Source organism: Micromesistius poutassou (assembly GCF_964030765.1).
Source record: "Micromesistius poutassou genome assembly, chromosome: 13".
Classification (NCBI taxonomy): Eukaryota; Metazoa; Chordata; class Actinopteri; order Gadiformes; family Gadidae; genus Micromesistius; species Micromesistius poutassou.
This window is the reverse complement of record NC_140283.1, coordinates 14,958,874-14,975,007: the sequence shown is the minus strand read 5'-3', so window position 1 is coordinate 14,975,007 and position 16,134 is coordinate 14,958,874. Positions and strand designations below refer to the sequence as shown.

The 16,134-nt window shown below is 46.4% G+C and overlaps 1 protein-coding gene across 1 annotated transcript; it reads left to right on the top strand.

Annotated features, from left to right (window-relative positions):
- The first annotated feature begins 200 nt into the window (after positions 1-200).
- ireb2 (iron-responsive element binding protein 2) lies at positions 201-15,273 on the top strand. Its single transcript, XM_084477654.1, has 22 exons — positions 201-253; positions 1,538-1,621; positions 1,980-2,145; positions 2,254-2,391; positions 2,736-3,014; positions 3,369-3,438; positions 3,538-3,721; positions 4,142-4,281; positions 7,257-7,428; positions 7,841-7,941; positions 8,731-8,847; positions 9,121-9,280; positions 9,740-9,875; positions 9,981-10,065; positions 10,195-10,351; positions 10,504-10,628; positions 10,760-10,864; positions 11,186-11,328; positions 11,730-11,877; positions 12,337-12,459; positions 12,937-13,122; positions 13,517-15,273. The coding sequence occupies exons 1-22, from the start codon at positions 229-231 to the stop codon at positions 13,625-13,627; spliced, it is 2,955 nt and encodes a 984-aa protein (XP_084333780.1). The 5' UTR covers positions 201-228; the 3' UTR covers positions 13,628-15,273.
- The last annotated feature ends 861 nt before the right edge of the window (positions 15,274-16,134 follow it).

Sequence of the window (16,134 nt, the reverse complement as noted above, 5' to 3'; positions counted from 1 at the left end):
AAATAATATCCATAATAACATAATAATAAGTATGGTAATATTTTAATTCAGCGTTATATATTGGTTTCATTGGTCCTTTTCGTAATCGTTACAACCATATCGACCTACAGCACAAACACAGGCCTCATTTGTTGGTAAATAGTCCAAGGGGCGTGGCTCTAGAACTCGACACGTCAAACGACGTCGAGCGACGTCACGAGAACGGCCGTGCTCCTTTCAGCAGTCATCATGGCGTACGCTGCTCTTGTCAAAGGTAAAGAGAGATCGTCGGTTGAACACGTATTATTGAGCAAATGTATAATCCAGTGGTGGGAATTTGTTGGCGACACCACTATACATGTATCATTGATGGCCTGTTATCTGTTATAACAGTCAATTCAACACATTGACCTCAAGAACATATAGCCTGAAACTGTTAGCTGGAGGGGGGATGGCACCCGAAGACCGCCTCTTGAAGCCGAGTTGAACACTCGGCTACGCGTTGTGTTTGTACTTTCATAGCATATTATGCGAGAAGAACATTATTAAACCAAGCGTTTCTATTTCGACAAGCAACCTGGCGAAGTGTCGAATTGAAACTGGACAATATGTGTCAGTGTAGACCCCGGTGTAAACCAAGCAAGTCTTATCTCTCCCAGACCTCTCTGAGGAGCACAGTTAGCACCGCTGCTAGGGTTGTTGGTAGTGTCATGACGAGGAAGGACGATTTATCTGTCCATACGCAATAATCCCCCCCCGTAAACGAATCTACCCCCTCTCCTTTGCCTGGCATAGATGGTCGCATTGTTGTCATGAGTGAATCATGTCATTAATGCAATGGTTAGGCCTTGAATAATGGGCGCGTGTATTTTATTGTCCGTAGAAGCGCCTGCGTTGTGTCATGTTGTTTACGTGTTGATGTTGCACTTCAGATGATGGTGAACCTTGGTCCCCCGGGGTAATCTATTCATCGATTAAAGCGTTTTTTTTGGCGTTTCCATAGTCTGCACAACCATTTATGTTGCTGCTATACAGTCAAGATCACCAGAAATGTCTTGGTTCTGCAGGTGCCTGACCAGTCTCCAACAAACACGGGTGGTCGTAATTACTCATGAGATTAACACACAAGACCACTTATATGAACAATATATGTAATCGGCTAACGTTGTGCTTTACTGGACTTTAGTATATGTTTGAGGCATCAACGTGAGGAACAATGATTATGCATTAAAAAATGAGACCTGACAGTTTAATCCTTTCAATTTCAAGCCTGTCTTTCAATGTCAACACTGAGCTCCATATTATTATCAACACATGACACGTTGGGAAGTTTATTTAGACAACACACCATTCAAATTGATAATATTTTAGCTGGTGGTTAAGATAATGAGATAATGAGAATATTCCTGTAGTGGTTCCGCACACTTTTGACCAATTGCAATGCTTTGCTCAAGTATTGTTGTTATATACGTTATGTTACTATATTGGTCTACAGTGGGATACCAGAAAATTATTATGTCTAGGTCATAAACTTATCAGTGTTATCTTTCTCCTACAGAGCATCCGTACAGCCATTTGATTGACACATTGAAAGATGGTGTTCAATTCTTCAACCCACAGAAATTAAATGACCCAAGATATGGTAAGTCTAGACCAGCCAACTCTGTATTCTCTACTGTTGTCACCTGCTGCAGTATGCTACCAGTCATACCTTTGGAGACATTGGTATAAGTTACTTTTATAAGTGGCGGGAATGTTTTTTTCCAATGTATATGTGTGTTGTCTCTTTTTTGTTTTTTATGTCTTTTAAAATGGACCTTGAGTCTAATAATAAAAGTTGATGATGATGAGTTTGTTTTAAGCCCTTTTTTCATTCTGGAAGGCAGCTGAGATGTTCCAGCCAACAATGCTGTGTCAATGCAATCTTAGTTTTTAACAAAACGTAAATAATGTGAACAAAGTGGAAACACTGAGCTTTAACATCTTGTATTTTACTTCAGGAAAACTGCCTCTATCCATCCGTGTCTTATTGGAGGCGGCCATTCGTAAATGTGACGGCTTTTACGTGAAAGAGGAGGACGTCCAGAACTATCTGGACTGGCAGGAGCAACAGAATGTGGCTGAGGTGCCGTTTCCTCCCTCCCGGGTCCTGCTGCAGGACTTCACGTGAGTCTGCTGGTCCTGATGGTCCACACAGATCGCACACACAACACTTCTGTGCTCTTGACCCATTCCCATCTGAACCTGTGCTTATTTTCTGTTTTAACTCCATAGGGGTATTCCCGCAATGGTGGATTTGGCGGCAATGCGAGATGCCCTGGTCAAACATGGTGTGGACCCTTGCCGGGTCAACCCAGTCTGTCCCACCGACCTCATAGTGGACCACTCGCTACAGATCGACTTCAGCAAATGGTAAGGCATTTCCTTGATATGTCTGTAGTCAATGCTGATTGATAGTGATTTCAATAATGTCATCAATAAGATAACATCCCATAACTTATATATTCTACAAAATAGTAGTGGACACTGTTGTTGAGTTTTTTGAATTCTGTGTGTGCGTGTTGGCGCTTGTGTTCAAGCACCAACGGTGTACTTACTACTTGGCCAATATGATGTCTGCATAAGTCGGTCTATGAGTCTTTGCTTCTGTAACTACAGACACATAAGGACACAGCTATTTTTCGTACATTGTATTTCCTATTTATATTTTACCACTAGTATCAAGTCTACAAGTATAAACCCGATGAATCCTTCAGTGCCATCCAGAACACGCCCAACCCTGGCGGAGGAGAGAACCAGAGCCAGGGCGTGCCTCGCTCCACCTCCTCCACCCCCGCCCCCACATCCTCGGCCCAAGGCAGCGGCCCCAGGCAGCCGCCTCGGGGTGGGGGCTCCCAGTGTGCCGGGGCTAGGGGATCCTGTGGCAAGGGCAGCTGCAGCGACCCCCCGGCCTCCCCAGGCAGACACCCACCGGCCGTCCAGCAGATAGAGAACTCGCCCCTGCTCTGCCCCTTCCACCTGCAGCCTGTCTCTGAGTAAGTCTTGAGGTGCTGGCTGATGATGGTGGACACGCTGCTCACACGGTGGTTCCCATTTGGGGGTCGCCTGAAAAGTATGTGGGGTCACGAGAGGTTGCTGCTTCATAAGCTATAGGTGTTTTTAGGTATGTTTGATTAAAAAAAAAGCTAAGTCTAAAGCTCTCTTATATACCCACGGACTGTCTAATGATTCATAGCCACAAGCAAATTAGTGCAAACTACTTAACTGGAGAATTGATATTACAGCAGATGTGTCAAAAATATTTCTGAAAATAAACATTATGCCACAGGCTGAAAAATGAAGGGAAACCTTGAGCTAAACTGTCCTTTGTTTCTGTGTTCCACCTGCAGACCAGAAACTGCAGTGAAGAGCCAAGAGATGGAGCTGATCCGGAACAAAGAAAGGCTGCAGTTTTTCAAGGTAGTTTTAACATTTCTAAAAAATCCTACATCTCCTCAGTCCTCACAAGGACAGTAAAATGTGTAAAAGTGTGTAAACCGGTCTTCTTCGTCCTGGCAGTGGTGCTCCAAAGCGTTCCAGAATGTGAACGTGGTCCCGCCGGACGTGGGCGCAGTTCATCAGGTGAACCTGGAGCACCTGTGTCGCGTAGTCCACGTCAGCAATGGCCTGGTGTACCCCGACAGCGTTGTGGGGACCGACTCTCACACCACCATGATCAACGGACTGGGTGTACTGGGCTGGGGTAAGACATACCGGCACACCGCTAGCCAACCGAAACCAGAAATACCAAGACAGTTCTGGATTGTCTTTATTATTGATTGCAAATTGCCTCCCCCTTTATACAACTATGTACAACTCACCGTAGCGGGGACATTGTTAAATAGATATTATTTGGAAGGAGAGTTATTAAACCATTTTTTAAAATTAAGGTCAAACTTGTTTCCAAAGTGTATTCTATGCAATGGATGTGCTCATCCAAACCTTGGGAAATTGCAAGCTTTTGTTTTTGTGGAAGTAAAACACAAGGCACAGCAAAATATGTATGCTGAATGCCAAATGTCTCACTGTTGCCCAACACAGCAGCTTGGCTACGCCCCCCCTCCCCATAAGCTCTCTAGTCTAAAACCCGGTCACCCTTGTAACGCTGAATTCACCTGGGCAGGTGTGGGAGGGATCGAGGCAGAGGCGGTGATGCTGGGCCAGCCGGTGGCCCTGACCCTACCCCAGGTGGTCGGGTGTAAGCTGGAGGGCTCCATCAACCCTCTGACCACCTCCATCGACGTGGTCCTGGGCATCACCAAGGTAACCGCTAGCCCATGTTACTGTCCGAAGATTTTGCACAAAAGTACAACTCAATAATAAATTGCTTGTTGACAATGGAAACGACCCTACAAGAAGAGTAAATGAACAATTCAAATACATCTGAATCAGAGAGATATATCAACAACAAAAATATTTCACACAACATTGGAAGAACACTGAACAAAAAGTATATTTTTGAAGGTTTTGGTTTGGATATGTTTGTTTGCCGTCAGCCCCATACTTATACAATCCACAGTAGTGGAAAACAGCTGTGATCCCCCTGGTATGGTTGGTCTGTTTATGACTAAAGCTTGGGCTCTGAGCAGAGTTAGCAGACCATCTCTCTGGCTCTGCTCCGTCTTGACAGCAACAGAGCAACATGTTCAGTCATGTTCCCTAAGCTCCTGCTACCGTGCTTGTTGTCCTTTTGTCTTTTTGTGGCACTGTCTGCATATTGTTTTGGCACAGTCAAGGAAACAAGTGTGTTGTTAAAGGCCAATGTGCAGGTTAAACACCACTGTCGATTAATGGGTACATAAAGCACTCAAGATATGTATATAAAGTTAGAAATGTCTCCAAAATGGTGTTAAAGTCCAGTTTTTGTAGTTTTTGGTTAGTAACGGTTATTTTTTTACGCGCTCGGCGATGACGTCACATGAGGTAGTCGTGGTGGAGCCTTGAAGCTGCTACTAGAGCACTATGCCGTCTAACTGGGATGAGGAAGAGGCTCAATAGGAAGAGGTGGCAAGACCCACAGTTAACATTTATGATATTTCGAACCGGTTAGACGTGAGAGGGCGAATGAGGAAATACCGAGAGCCGATGGCCGTCAAAGACAAATAAATGCATGGTCAGAGGAGAATGACTGGAGAGTTGGTGAAGTGTCCTGGTGAGCTATTTAGAAACGCAGCAAGGAGCGCTGGAGCTAGTAGTCTATGAACAGCAGTGCATACAATAACAACTTTTTTTTTTTTTACTGTCAGTGAATAGCATCGAGTGAAAGTCAACGTTTTCTTTATATCTAGTGACAGTGATTATGTCGTTGGCTTTATTTCTAAGCTTTTACCTCTTTCTCCGGTGAAAATGTTGTTTGCAAACGTAACCGAAGCCGAGTAGGCTGGTCATGTCTTCAGTGTGATTATTTTTGATAGTGCTAACTAGTTTTCCTCGTGGTTGATTGTCATTGACACCGTCAGGGTACCGCTTACCGGGACAGGGAGAGAGTAGTAAGCGTGTCTTTGTCGCTGTGTTTGGCAGGTGTCTGTGTGGGCGGTGTCGTCCCATGGAAACTGTGGTGGAGAGCTTGTGTTGTAGGGAGGTGAGCGCGTTTTGGTCGCTGGTCGAGGAGCTTACCCCGATGTAAGATGCAGATGTAACGTGCCTAACTGAGCATCCTGGATTTGAGGCATGCTGCCTGAATCCGTTTGTGCTAAAGATAGCATCAGTGTTTCCCACACATAGGCCAATGTGTGGCGCTGCGCCACAGATTGAACAACGAGCGCCACAAATTGAATACGCTTTTCTTATTATTTTTACTTGAACTTGAAATGTAACTCCGCCAGCCCGTAATCGCGCCCCTGAAATGCTGCCAGTACGACAAGTTCCCATTCCGACAGCCCTGTGCGCGTATGCAAATTAGCCATGTGCGCCAAACAGAAGAAGGGCCCTATCTTGCGCCCGGCGCAATTGACTTTCTACACCGACGCATGTGTCGTTGCTAGTTTGCACCCGGCGCAAAGCTGATCTTCCCCCGCAGCAACCAGGCACCACTACACTTGCATGTTAAATATTATGATGTCAAAGATTATTCATACGTGTGAAACTGCATAGAAATAGCGTGTGGAATAGCGTGTGGATTGTGGAAACATTTTTTTTCCATAGGGCTGCATGAATGAACATGAATGAAGTATAGTAGGCTATGCCATGCGTTAAAATAATAATAATACATTCGAGCAAAGTATATTCCAGGCTTCCAAAACAAAATCTAGTTTTAGAGTAAATTATTGGTTAAATGATTTGGGAAAGAACAGCTGATACAACGGTAAGTTGTACTTTTAAATCAATGCATCTGCAAACACCATACAGCGAACATATGTTCTTGACCCAGACATCGTGTACAAGCCCATTACTTTTAGGATTGAAGAGTATTTGATCGTGAGAAAACAGTTTTACCGCGAGTGAGTATTTAATAGAATGAATGAATGCGGGTGATGCTTGGTGCGCGCCCATCATGGTCCCCTTCAAGCCAGCAGGCACGAGTATGTTCATTAGGCATGGGCGATTCGCGAACGATTCGGTCAGAACGAAAGAATCCCGAAGGTGAACGAAGAGAACTGATTCCTTTTTTTTTTAAAACATAAAATAAAAATATTCATATTCATATTGATTGAGTCTAAAACGTTCTCATATTGATTGAGTCTAAAACGTTCTCAAACCACACGTGTGTCATGTTATGTTGTTATTCTATCTATCTATATATCTATCTATCTAGGCTATCTCTATCTATATATTTACTTATATAATCTGACACTGTCACTCTCTCACTAGCTGCTACTCGTCTCTCTCAAAGATATCAAGGCGGGCTTTCGGCTGTCGTCCCAAAGCGGAGTACCTCATGTGACGTCATGCAATGCATTGTGGGAGAAATAAGAATCATCGCTAACCTGTTAGCAAACCGCTAAAATATCACCTACTTTTCCTTATTATATTTCTTTTTTGTGATACCCTACAACATCAAATACAATGGATAATTGTTTAAATGTTTATTACCAACTAGAAAACTGCCAGAAAAGAAAAAAAAAAAAACCTGCACATTGGCCTTTAATATTAGGTATTGTTGCGCATTGAATTTGAAAGTGTTAAAACTCGCTCCCTTGGAACGTTATTGTCCAGTCGGAATCAAGTATTTAACACTGCTGTGGTATGATGTATTCTAACTTTTTTTATTTCCTGTGTGTTTTTTTCCTTCCACCCAGCACCTGCGGCAGGCTAACATCGCCGGGCGGTTTGTGGAGTTCTTTGGCCCGGGGGTGGCCCAGCTGTCGGTCCCCGACCGGACCACCATCGCCAACATGTGCCCTGAATACAACGCCACCGTCAGCTTCTTCCCCATCGATCAAGTCACACTCAAGCACTTTAAGCAGACCAGTGAGTCCCAGAGAGAGAGAGACTTCCACCATTATTGGTGAAACACGGAGTGGGATTTCAGTTGTGTATGTGGGTCACAAAATGACCCACATACACATAACATTACACACGAAATTAACACAATGGAAATAAGCCCTTGGGCTTTATTCTGTTTGATCCCTTTGTCAATAAAGAATTTCAACCATTCTCACACACACACACACACACACACACACACACACACACACACACACACACACACACACACACACACACACACACACACACACACACACAAGCCTGTCTAACCCACAAGTTACAAGTCGAACAAGAGCCTGCATTGGCAGGCAATATTCTATCTGTTGTATCTTAATCTTAGTGAACACCTTCTGCAAGCCTTTCCTGTAATCTTTCATGTTTCTTTCCTCTCCAGACTTTAGCCAGGACAAACTTGAACTACTGGAGTCGTACATGAAGGCTGTGAACCTTTTCAGAAGCTACGAGGACTCTGAGGAGGACCCAGTCTATTCAGAGGTAGGTGGTGTCTGCTGGTGGTGGTGGAGACGTGGGACTGGACGGTCGAGGGGTTAGGGGTTTTGTGTTCAATCCCCAATGTCTGCACCGCAGGAGCCACATGCATGTGCCTTACTATGACCATAACCTCAGAGTGTCTGAAGGAACTGTGGATACAGAATTGAAGGTTTCAACGTGGTACTAGGCTCACATCCCAGCAGTGCCTCTGAGGACATTGTGTCACCAAGTACAAGTGCACACTGAGAACGGCAGTCTTTGATGTATGAAGTTGAAGGTTTCTATAAGGTTTAGGGTTCCAAGCTAGAGTGGCCTAGCAGGGACAATGCTGCATTGGTGATTCTCTGTGAACAATAGATGCAACTAAGCAATGGAAATGGCTTCACAGCAGGTAGCCGTAGGAGGGGTTTTAATGTGCAAGGATGTCTATTCTTAGAAGGAGGAACATTCTCTCGAGGGCTGCTCAGTGAACTGCTCTGGGTCCTTGAGCAAGACACCCAACCCCTTCAGTAACTGGCCTGGTTGGGGCCTTACACCTTGGAGCTACTATGAGACACTTATATCCTAAGCGTCTTGCAGTGATTATTAGATGGGTGTCATGAAGGGGCAGGCAGGGATTGGCAATGTTGCTCAAACATGCCTACAGGTAGCCTGTGGACAATTGGGTTCAAACCCACAACCGTTCAGCTGGGTGGCGATTTTAGAGACAACCTGTAATGGTGACTTTAGAGCTGTGCAGTTTCACTCTACGGACAACACACCCTTTAACCTGGAACTGTGCTCTTTCCACAGGTGATAGAGATCCAACTGAGCTCCTTTATTCCCCACGTGAGCGGTCCCAAAAGGCCCCAGGACAGGGTGGCTGTCAGCGACATGAAGGTGGACTTCCACAGCTGTCTGAAAGAGAAGGTAAGGGTCCAGCCTTCGATCGCTACACACATGTTTGATGTCAGGTCCCCTGATGCAGGTGTTTGTCACTTTGGCCGGAATAAATATTCCGGCCAACAGGTCCTCGTTTCAAATCCCCAGGTCCCCCCGTCTACCCGTAGGAATCCTTGAGCAAGAGGCCTCACCCCTAGCCCCTAATCTACTCAGTAATGACATCTGAGAAGGAATTGACGGAAAGCGGCTCTGGATTAACGCGTGTGTACTCACCCTGTCCTCTCCTCCTCCCGGGGCCAGGTGGGCTTCAAAGGCTTCCACGTGGCCCCAGACCGGCTACAGACCCAGGTTCCCTTCCAGCACGCGGGCCAGGAGTACCAGCTGGCCCACGGCTCGCTGGTCATCGCCGCCGTCATCAGCTGCACCAACAACTGCAACCCGTCAGTGATGCTGGCCGCAGGTGGGTCTCCATGACAACCGGCAGGACCACCTGGTCTGGTGGTGCCCAGGTGGAAACTAGTACGGGCATGTCTGGCTCATCAACCGTGAGATCATGGTGTTAATGCTGAAGGGGCTTTATGTACCACTAGGGCCATCAATCATTAAGTGTTCACTATATATATATATATGTATATATATATCTCCTTGATTCCTAGGCCTCACCTTGTTCTAATATAGTATTGTTATGACAGGATTCATCCATATAGATGCAAATACATAATCAATCCAGTATTGATTGTCATTATATCCCATTATTTCCACATTTATTTTCACATTCCTTATTTTGTTTTTTTTATAATAGATTCTCATAATTTTCAGGCATGAAAACATTGTGCATTTTTATGAAATTGTTTATTATGATTATTATATTATTTATTATATTATTTTATTGTAATTGCGCACATTGTTTGACTGGCAGGTCTGCTGGCGAAGAAGGCAGTGGAGGCGGGGCTTGGTGTCAAGCCTTACATCAGGACCAGCCTGGCCCCCGGGACCGGAATGGTGACCCAGTACCTCAACACCAGTGGAGTCCTGCCCTTCCTCAGCCAGCTAGGGTGGGTATGCGTGTGCGCGCGCACACACACACACACACGCACACGCACACACACAAACACAGAGCCATTGTGTGACTCGTTATTCTTGTTATTGTTTCTCTGCAGCTTTGAGGTGATAGGATACGGCTGTGCTACCTGTGTGGGCAACACGGCACCACTGCCTGAAGGCGTGGCCGATGCGATCAAACAGGTACATTGCGCAGTTGGCCCATGGGATCTCGATCCCTACTTGGGTTTGCCTGGCACTAGCCTCTTCCCATCTCTGGAGGGTTGGGCAAACACTTCGGAACCGTTCCAAACTCCACCCCTTGTGTTGTAGGGGAACCTGGTGGCGTGCGGCGTGCTGTCTGGCAACAGGCACTTTGAAGGGCGCCTGTTTGACTGCGTGAGAGCCAACTACCTGGCCTCGCCCCCCCTGGTGGTGGCCTACGCCATCGCAGGGACGGTGGACATTGACTTTGAGAAGGAACCCCTGGGTAAGTGTGGCTCTGAGCTCTGTTCACCTGAGCGCCTCAAATCATTTTAGACAGCGCATGGTAAACACTGTAGGGTTAGGGTTAGGCGCTTAGGCTGTCGCTGAGTCCGGTTATACTGGGGGATTCTCACTCTTGCTCTCGCTCTCTCTCAGGGGTGACTCCTGAGGGGAAGGAGATGTTCCTGCGTGACGTGTGGCCATCCAGAGAGGAGGTGCAGCAGATGGAGGAGGACACGGTGGTGTCGTCCATCTTCCAGGAGCTCCATAGCAGGATGGAGGTGAGGAGAGTCTTACCCCCCCCCCCCCCCCCCCCCCTACTCGGAACACCAGCAGCTTCCAGCTGGAACAGGGTAGTTTGTTAGTTAGTTCACCCGTTGGTCATGCTGATTGGTGCTGTGCTCTCCTGCAGAAGGGGAACTCGCTGTGGAGCAACCTGGAGTGCCCAGAGTCTGTGGTGTTCCCCTGGGACCAAAAGTCCACCTACATCCGCCCGCCCGCCTTCTTCCACAAGCTGGTCAGTGTTTATCATCGAATAGACATGATGGTGCTTTACTCATCCCAGACGGGAAATACGGGAAAGACTGTTGTGTATATTATAATTGGATTTAAAAAAAATCCAATTATCCCATACAAAATCCAAAAAATAAATATAGAAAATATGTCTATATACATAGTCTGAGTAAGTAGCAATGTTGATGGAAATGGTTTTACGGATGGGTTTGACATTAATACGGTCTGCAATTACAGATTATCAAGCCATTATCAACAGTGAAAATAAAGTTTAAGTAAAACAAGCAATATCAGCCTGACGACCAGCGGCCTCCCTGTTTTTCAGAGTAAAGAGGTGCAGCCCCCCCGCTCCATAGAGCACGCCCACGCCCTGCTGTTCCTAGGAAACAAGGTGACCACCGACCACATCTCCCCAGCCGGCAGCATCTCCAGGGTCAGCGCCGCTGCCAAGTACCTGCTGAGCAAACGGTGAGAGAAACTCACTCACACACACGCGTACATGCAGGCAATCACACACACACACACACACACACACACTCACTCACTCACTCACTCACTCACTCACTCACTCACTCACTCACTCACTCACTCACTCACTCACTCACTCACTCACTCACTCACTCACTCACTCACTCACTCACTCACTCACTCACTCACTCACTCACTCACTCACTCACTCACTCACTCACTCACTCTCACTCACACACTCTCAGACTCACTCACTCACTCTCACACACTCTCACACTCACTCACTCACAAGCTCACTCACTCTCACACTCACTCACTCACAAGCTCACTCACTCTCTCACTCACTCTCACTCACACACACACAGTCACTCATTCTCTCGCCCCTCCCTGTCCCGTCCCAGCCTGACGCCCCGGGAGTTCAACTCGTACGGCGCCCGGCGAGGGAACGATGCCGTGATGACCAGGGGGACGTTCGCCAGCATCAAGCTCCTGAACCGCTTCATCGGCAAGTCGGGACCCAAGACCCTGCACATTCCATCAGGCCAGACGGTGAGAGGGGGCTGGGTGCCGGGCGGGGGTCGTGGATGGTTACAGCATCGAGGGCTTTGTTATCGGTCACTCTGATTCAAATGGATGGATATAACAGGATACAGGACTGATGTGACTGTACGTACCTGAGTGACTTTGAATGAATAACTTGACTATATATTTTTGTGTGTGTTTGTTGAAGCGGGGCATGTGTGTGTGTGTGTTGAAGCTGGGTGGGTGTTGTGTGGGGGGGTGTGTGTGTGTGTGTGTGTTGATGCAGGCGTGTGTTAAAGCGGGGCCTGTGTGTGTGTGTGTGTGTGTGTTCAAGCAGGATCTGTGTGTGTGTGTGTGGGTTGATGCGGGGCGTGTGTGGTTCTTTTGACGTAGGGTGTGTGTGTGTGTGTGTGTGTGTGTTGAGGCCGTTGTAGTGTGTGTTGAGGCTGTTCTAACCCAGTGCCCCCCCTCTCCCCTCCTGTGTAGCTGGATGTGTTTGAGGCAGCAGAGCGCTACCAGAGGGAGGGGATCCCCCTCATCATCCTGGCAGGGAAGGACTACGGCTCGGGGAGCTCCAGGGACTGGGTGGCCAAAGGACCCTGCCTGCTGGTAATATTTTATTTATACTGATACATGTATCACTTGCATTCACCAGGCAGTCTGAAGGTCACACAGGTTAAAGAGCTGACCCATGCTAATCGTGTTGAGCTCTGTCACGTCCGACGGCTTTAGTACAACACGGTCCATCTCGGGAACAGCAGATAACCTGCCGTCTGGTCATGGCAATATCTGCCCCGAACACATTTTTTATATGCCCTTTAACAATGCGAAAACCAACACCATGCTGACTGTGAGCTATGGCGGCTGTACACTTTATTCTAAATATATTTGATGGGCTTTTGTGTCTTTTTTTTATTGGGGAGAAAGAGAGAGGGAATGACACGTTAGCATAGAAACAGAGGGTCACCCCAGCCTGGGTCACCCCAGCCTGGGTCGCGTGCTGCTCTCTGGGTCGCGTGCAGATAACTGTATTCCACCATGGTTCTCCTCATCCATTTCCCTCCCAACCCGCCTCTCTCTCCGCAGGGGGTGCGAGCCATCATCGCCGAGAGCTTCCAGAAGCTCCACAAGAGCCAGCTGCTGGGGATGGGCATCCTGCCACTGAGCTTCCTGCCGGGCCAGACGGCTGACTCACTGGAGCTCAGCGGGAAGGAGAAGTTCTCCATCAGCCTGCCCGAGGAGCTGGGTCTGGGGCACGCTCTCACGGTGCAGGTGGGCACTCCTGTATGCTTTAAAGAGTTGATTTTTAGATTGTGTATGAGTTATATTGTTGTATATTATATTATAGTTATAGTGCTTGTATATATGTTGTATTATTTTTTTACTTTCTTTATTTAAAATCCACATACAGTGGTTCACTTCTTGTTTTTTTACTTTTTCTGATAGTTTGGATAAGGAAAGGATGGCAACAGGCATTGTTTCATGTTAGATTGAGTCTGCATAAATGCCGACTCAATCATATATCAAAAACATATAATGGAAATGATGATTGAATGTTGAAAAATTCTCTGCAATAAAGAGAAGCCCGACTCTCTATTTTAAAGTGTTGGTTTATTTCAAAGTACACATGTTTACAAACCACCCTTCTGTCTTTGTGTCTCTATAGACCAGCGAAGGGAAGTCGTTTGGCGTGACGGCGCTCATAGACAGCGAGATGGACCTGATCTACTACCGACACGGAGGCCTGTTACCATATGTTGCTCGGACAATGATTTAACAACAACCACCCCCATCGCATGCACCCAGGGGCCCTCGTCTGGCTGAGTGGGCCCCGTATGGCCGACAGCCAGGCTCCCTCCAGCAACACAAGAAGAGACACATGCTGACAAAACCTGCTCCGCTAGGCCAGGCGCAACATGTCTTGATAACAATCTTTTGAGTACTTCCCACAAATAGTTGGAGTCAAGAGGTTAGAAACAAATGACATCTCTTATCGGTGCTAGTACAACAAAACACACGTCACGAGTCCATCCATCCATCCAAGAATGCATGAATGAAATAAGACGGTTCCCCATGACAAGAGCACACACACACTTTCCGGTGTTTGAAAAATGTGAAATCGCCTCTTTCTGCCCCTGCTGACATCTCTGGTCAATACAGCAGATGCAAAAAAAAATAATACCTCTTGTCCATCATTGCTGACTGGTGTCAAGAAACAGGAGGCTCACAGGAGTAAGTTCAACAAGACCTCGCCGGTACTTCCAACTCAAACAGAGGACCCCCGAATGATCCTCCCCCTTAGATATGCCCTGGCCATAGTACCTGGGAGGCTGAGCAGTGTGTGTGTGTGTGTGACGGTCCCACACCGTACCCTGCGCTGACACAACCACACCTCAGTCTGACATTTCCTTGATTTGGAGCCAGTAGACTCTAGACTTCATTAAGGAACAAAATGTCTTTATGCCAATGCAGCTACAGCCAATCCAAGCCATGAGCACATCAGAGTACAAATCGGATTCTGCCCTTTATGACTTTGTATGCTGTTGGTTTTCGCCCCATGCCACAGAGAGTGGTCTTGTGTCTTACCATCATGGAGGTTGTACCTACAGGACGGATGTTTCTGCATGCCCATGAAGCGCCTTAAAATGGCTCTTTTATCCATGTGGCTGTAATCATTCAAATCTGTCTTTATTTCTTCTCCCCCACACGCATGCATGCACTTCTGCTTTGTGAGATTGTGGTGAAACCAGATGGCTTAGCTCCTGTGTTTCAGGTTTAAATGCAGTGGAATCGTAGCTACTGAGATGGCATTGCATGGCAGATGATTTTAGTGAATCCTGCTCCTATTTCACAGGAGCACCAACCTTTCAACCATTCAACCATCAGGTGCTAGCCCGTTTCAATACAACTTGCCCACTCCTTCCCGTTGAGTTATGAAGCTTTCACATTCGTACACGTGTCCAAGCCGTTTGGACAGTAGCCTAGCAGCAGAGCTTATAAGTAGATGGCATTATGTACCCATGTATCCATCCAATGCAACATGTCAGGCGTCTTAGAGCACCTAGCAGAAAGCAGCATTTATGCATATATTATAACGGAGCATGTCATGAAGTTTACCGCTATTTACTTAAAACCTACATGTGGATTTTTTTTGTTACCATGTACCGACTGTTTTTTTTGTCTAAAGTTGTGAAAGCCAGTGTTTGCCTTGACGGACAGCCAAAGCAAGTTAGAGCAAGTAGCAAGTGTTTATCTGGTAATGATGTCCTCTGCTGACCCTAACCCCACCACCGCCCCTCAGTCAGTTTCCAGTGTCTACTGGGCTCAGACACAGGGCTAACCTTTTCCAGCTTCAGAAAAGGGTTCCCATGTTTTATTCTTTGGATTTGCAACTCAAGTGACAAATAAAGTCTGCCATCCCAAGTTAGAGCAGTGTTTTGATTCAAGTGAAAAGGCTCTCTCAGGTAAATTATGTGAAGTGTCTTCTATCCTTATTTACCCAGTGTTTTTATTGGTTGGTTGGGCTGGGAAATGACTCTGGGGGGGAAAACAGGACAATTCTAAATGCTATCACAACAATGAAGAGTTGTAATGGTTTCCCCAAGATTCTAGGTTTTCCCCAAAACAACAAATATGAATAAGGTCTATCCACACCAGCGATAATACAATACCATGCGTAGATACTCGTATCCCCAGTAGGAAATTAACCACTGCGTTATTTTGCCCAACCTGTTGACTCCATACCTGCAAACTCATAAGGGTTGTAGGGGGGTCTCGGGGCATCCCCCCCAGCCAAATTTTGCTATTTTAACATGTAAATTAAGCATTCTGGTGTACTCCCAGAAGAAAGGGAAAAGACAACATTTTCTTATAGTAAAAATGGCACATTTATTAACCCATAAACTGGTCAGTTACGACTGAGCAGTCCACTCCAGGACTGGAACGATGGGGAAAAAAACGCGCGCTGTGGTATATCTTGATAGCGATTGGTGGTCGTGGAGTCATTTGGCCAAAGATTTTTTTTATTGTGAAGATAGCAAACTTGTTTCTCGCTCATTATACAGTCGGTTATTATCAGGGGTGCACATAACTTTTTTTAGTGAGTTACTCATTTGAGTACCAGGAGATGGTGTTCGGTGCGCATCTTTTTTTTTTGGACCTGCGCGCGCATTCCAGAAAAAAAGATGCGCGCGCAGGTCAAATTTATTTTTTTATATATATATATATATATATATATATATATATGGGGTGCGCATAACTGGTACGCAATTACGCATGCGCGCC

What these genes read in the sequence shown, in the direction of transcription:
- ireb2 (XM_084477654.1), top strand. Translation starts at nt 229, where the DNA reads ATGGCGTACGCTGCTCTTGTCAAAG. An exon ending in TGGTCCTGGGCATCACCAAG is followed by an intron (nt 4,282 to 7,256) that starts GTAACCGCTAGC and finishes CCTTCCACCCAG; the next exon opens with CACCTGCGGCAGGCTAACAT. An exon ending in CCGCCTTCTTCCACAAGCTG is followed by an intron (nt 10,865 to 11,185) that starts GTCAGTGTTTAT and finishes CCTGTTTTTCAG; the next exon opens with AGTAAAGAGGTGCAGCCCCC.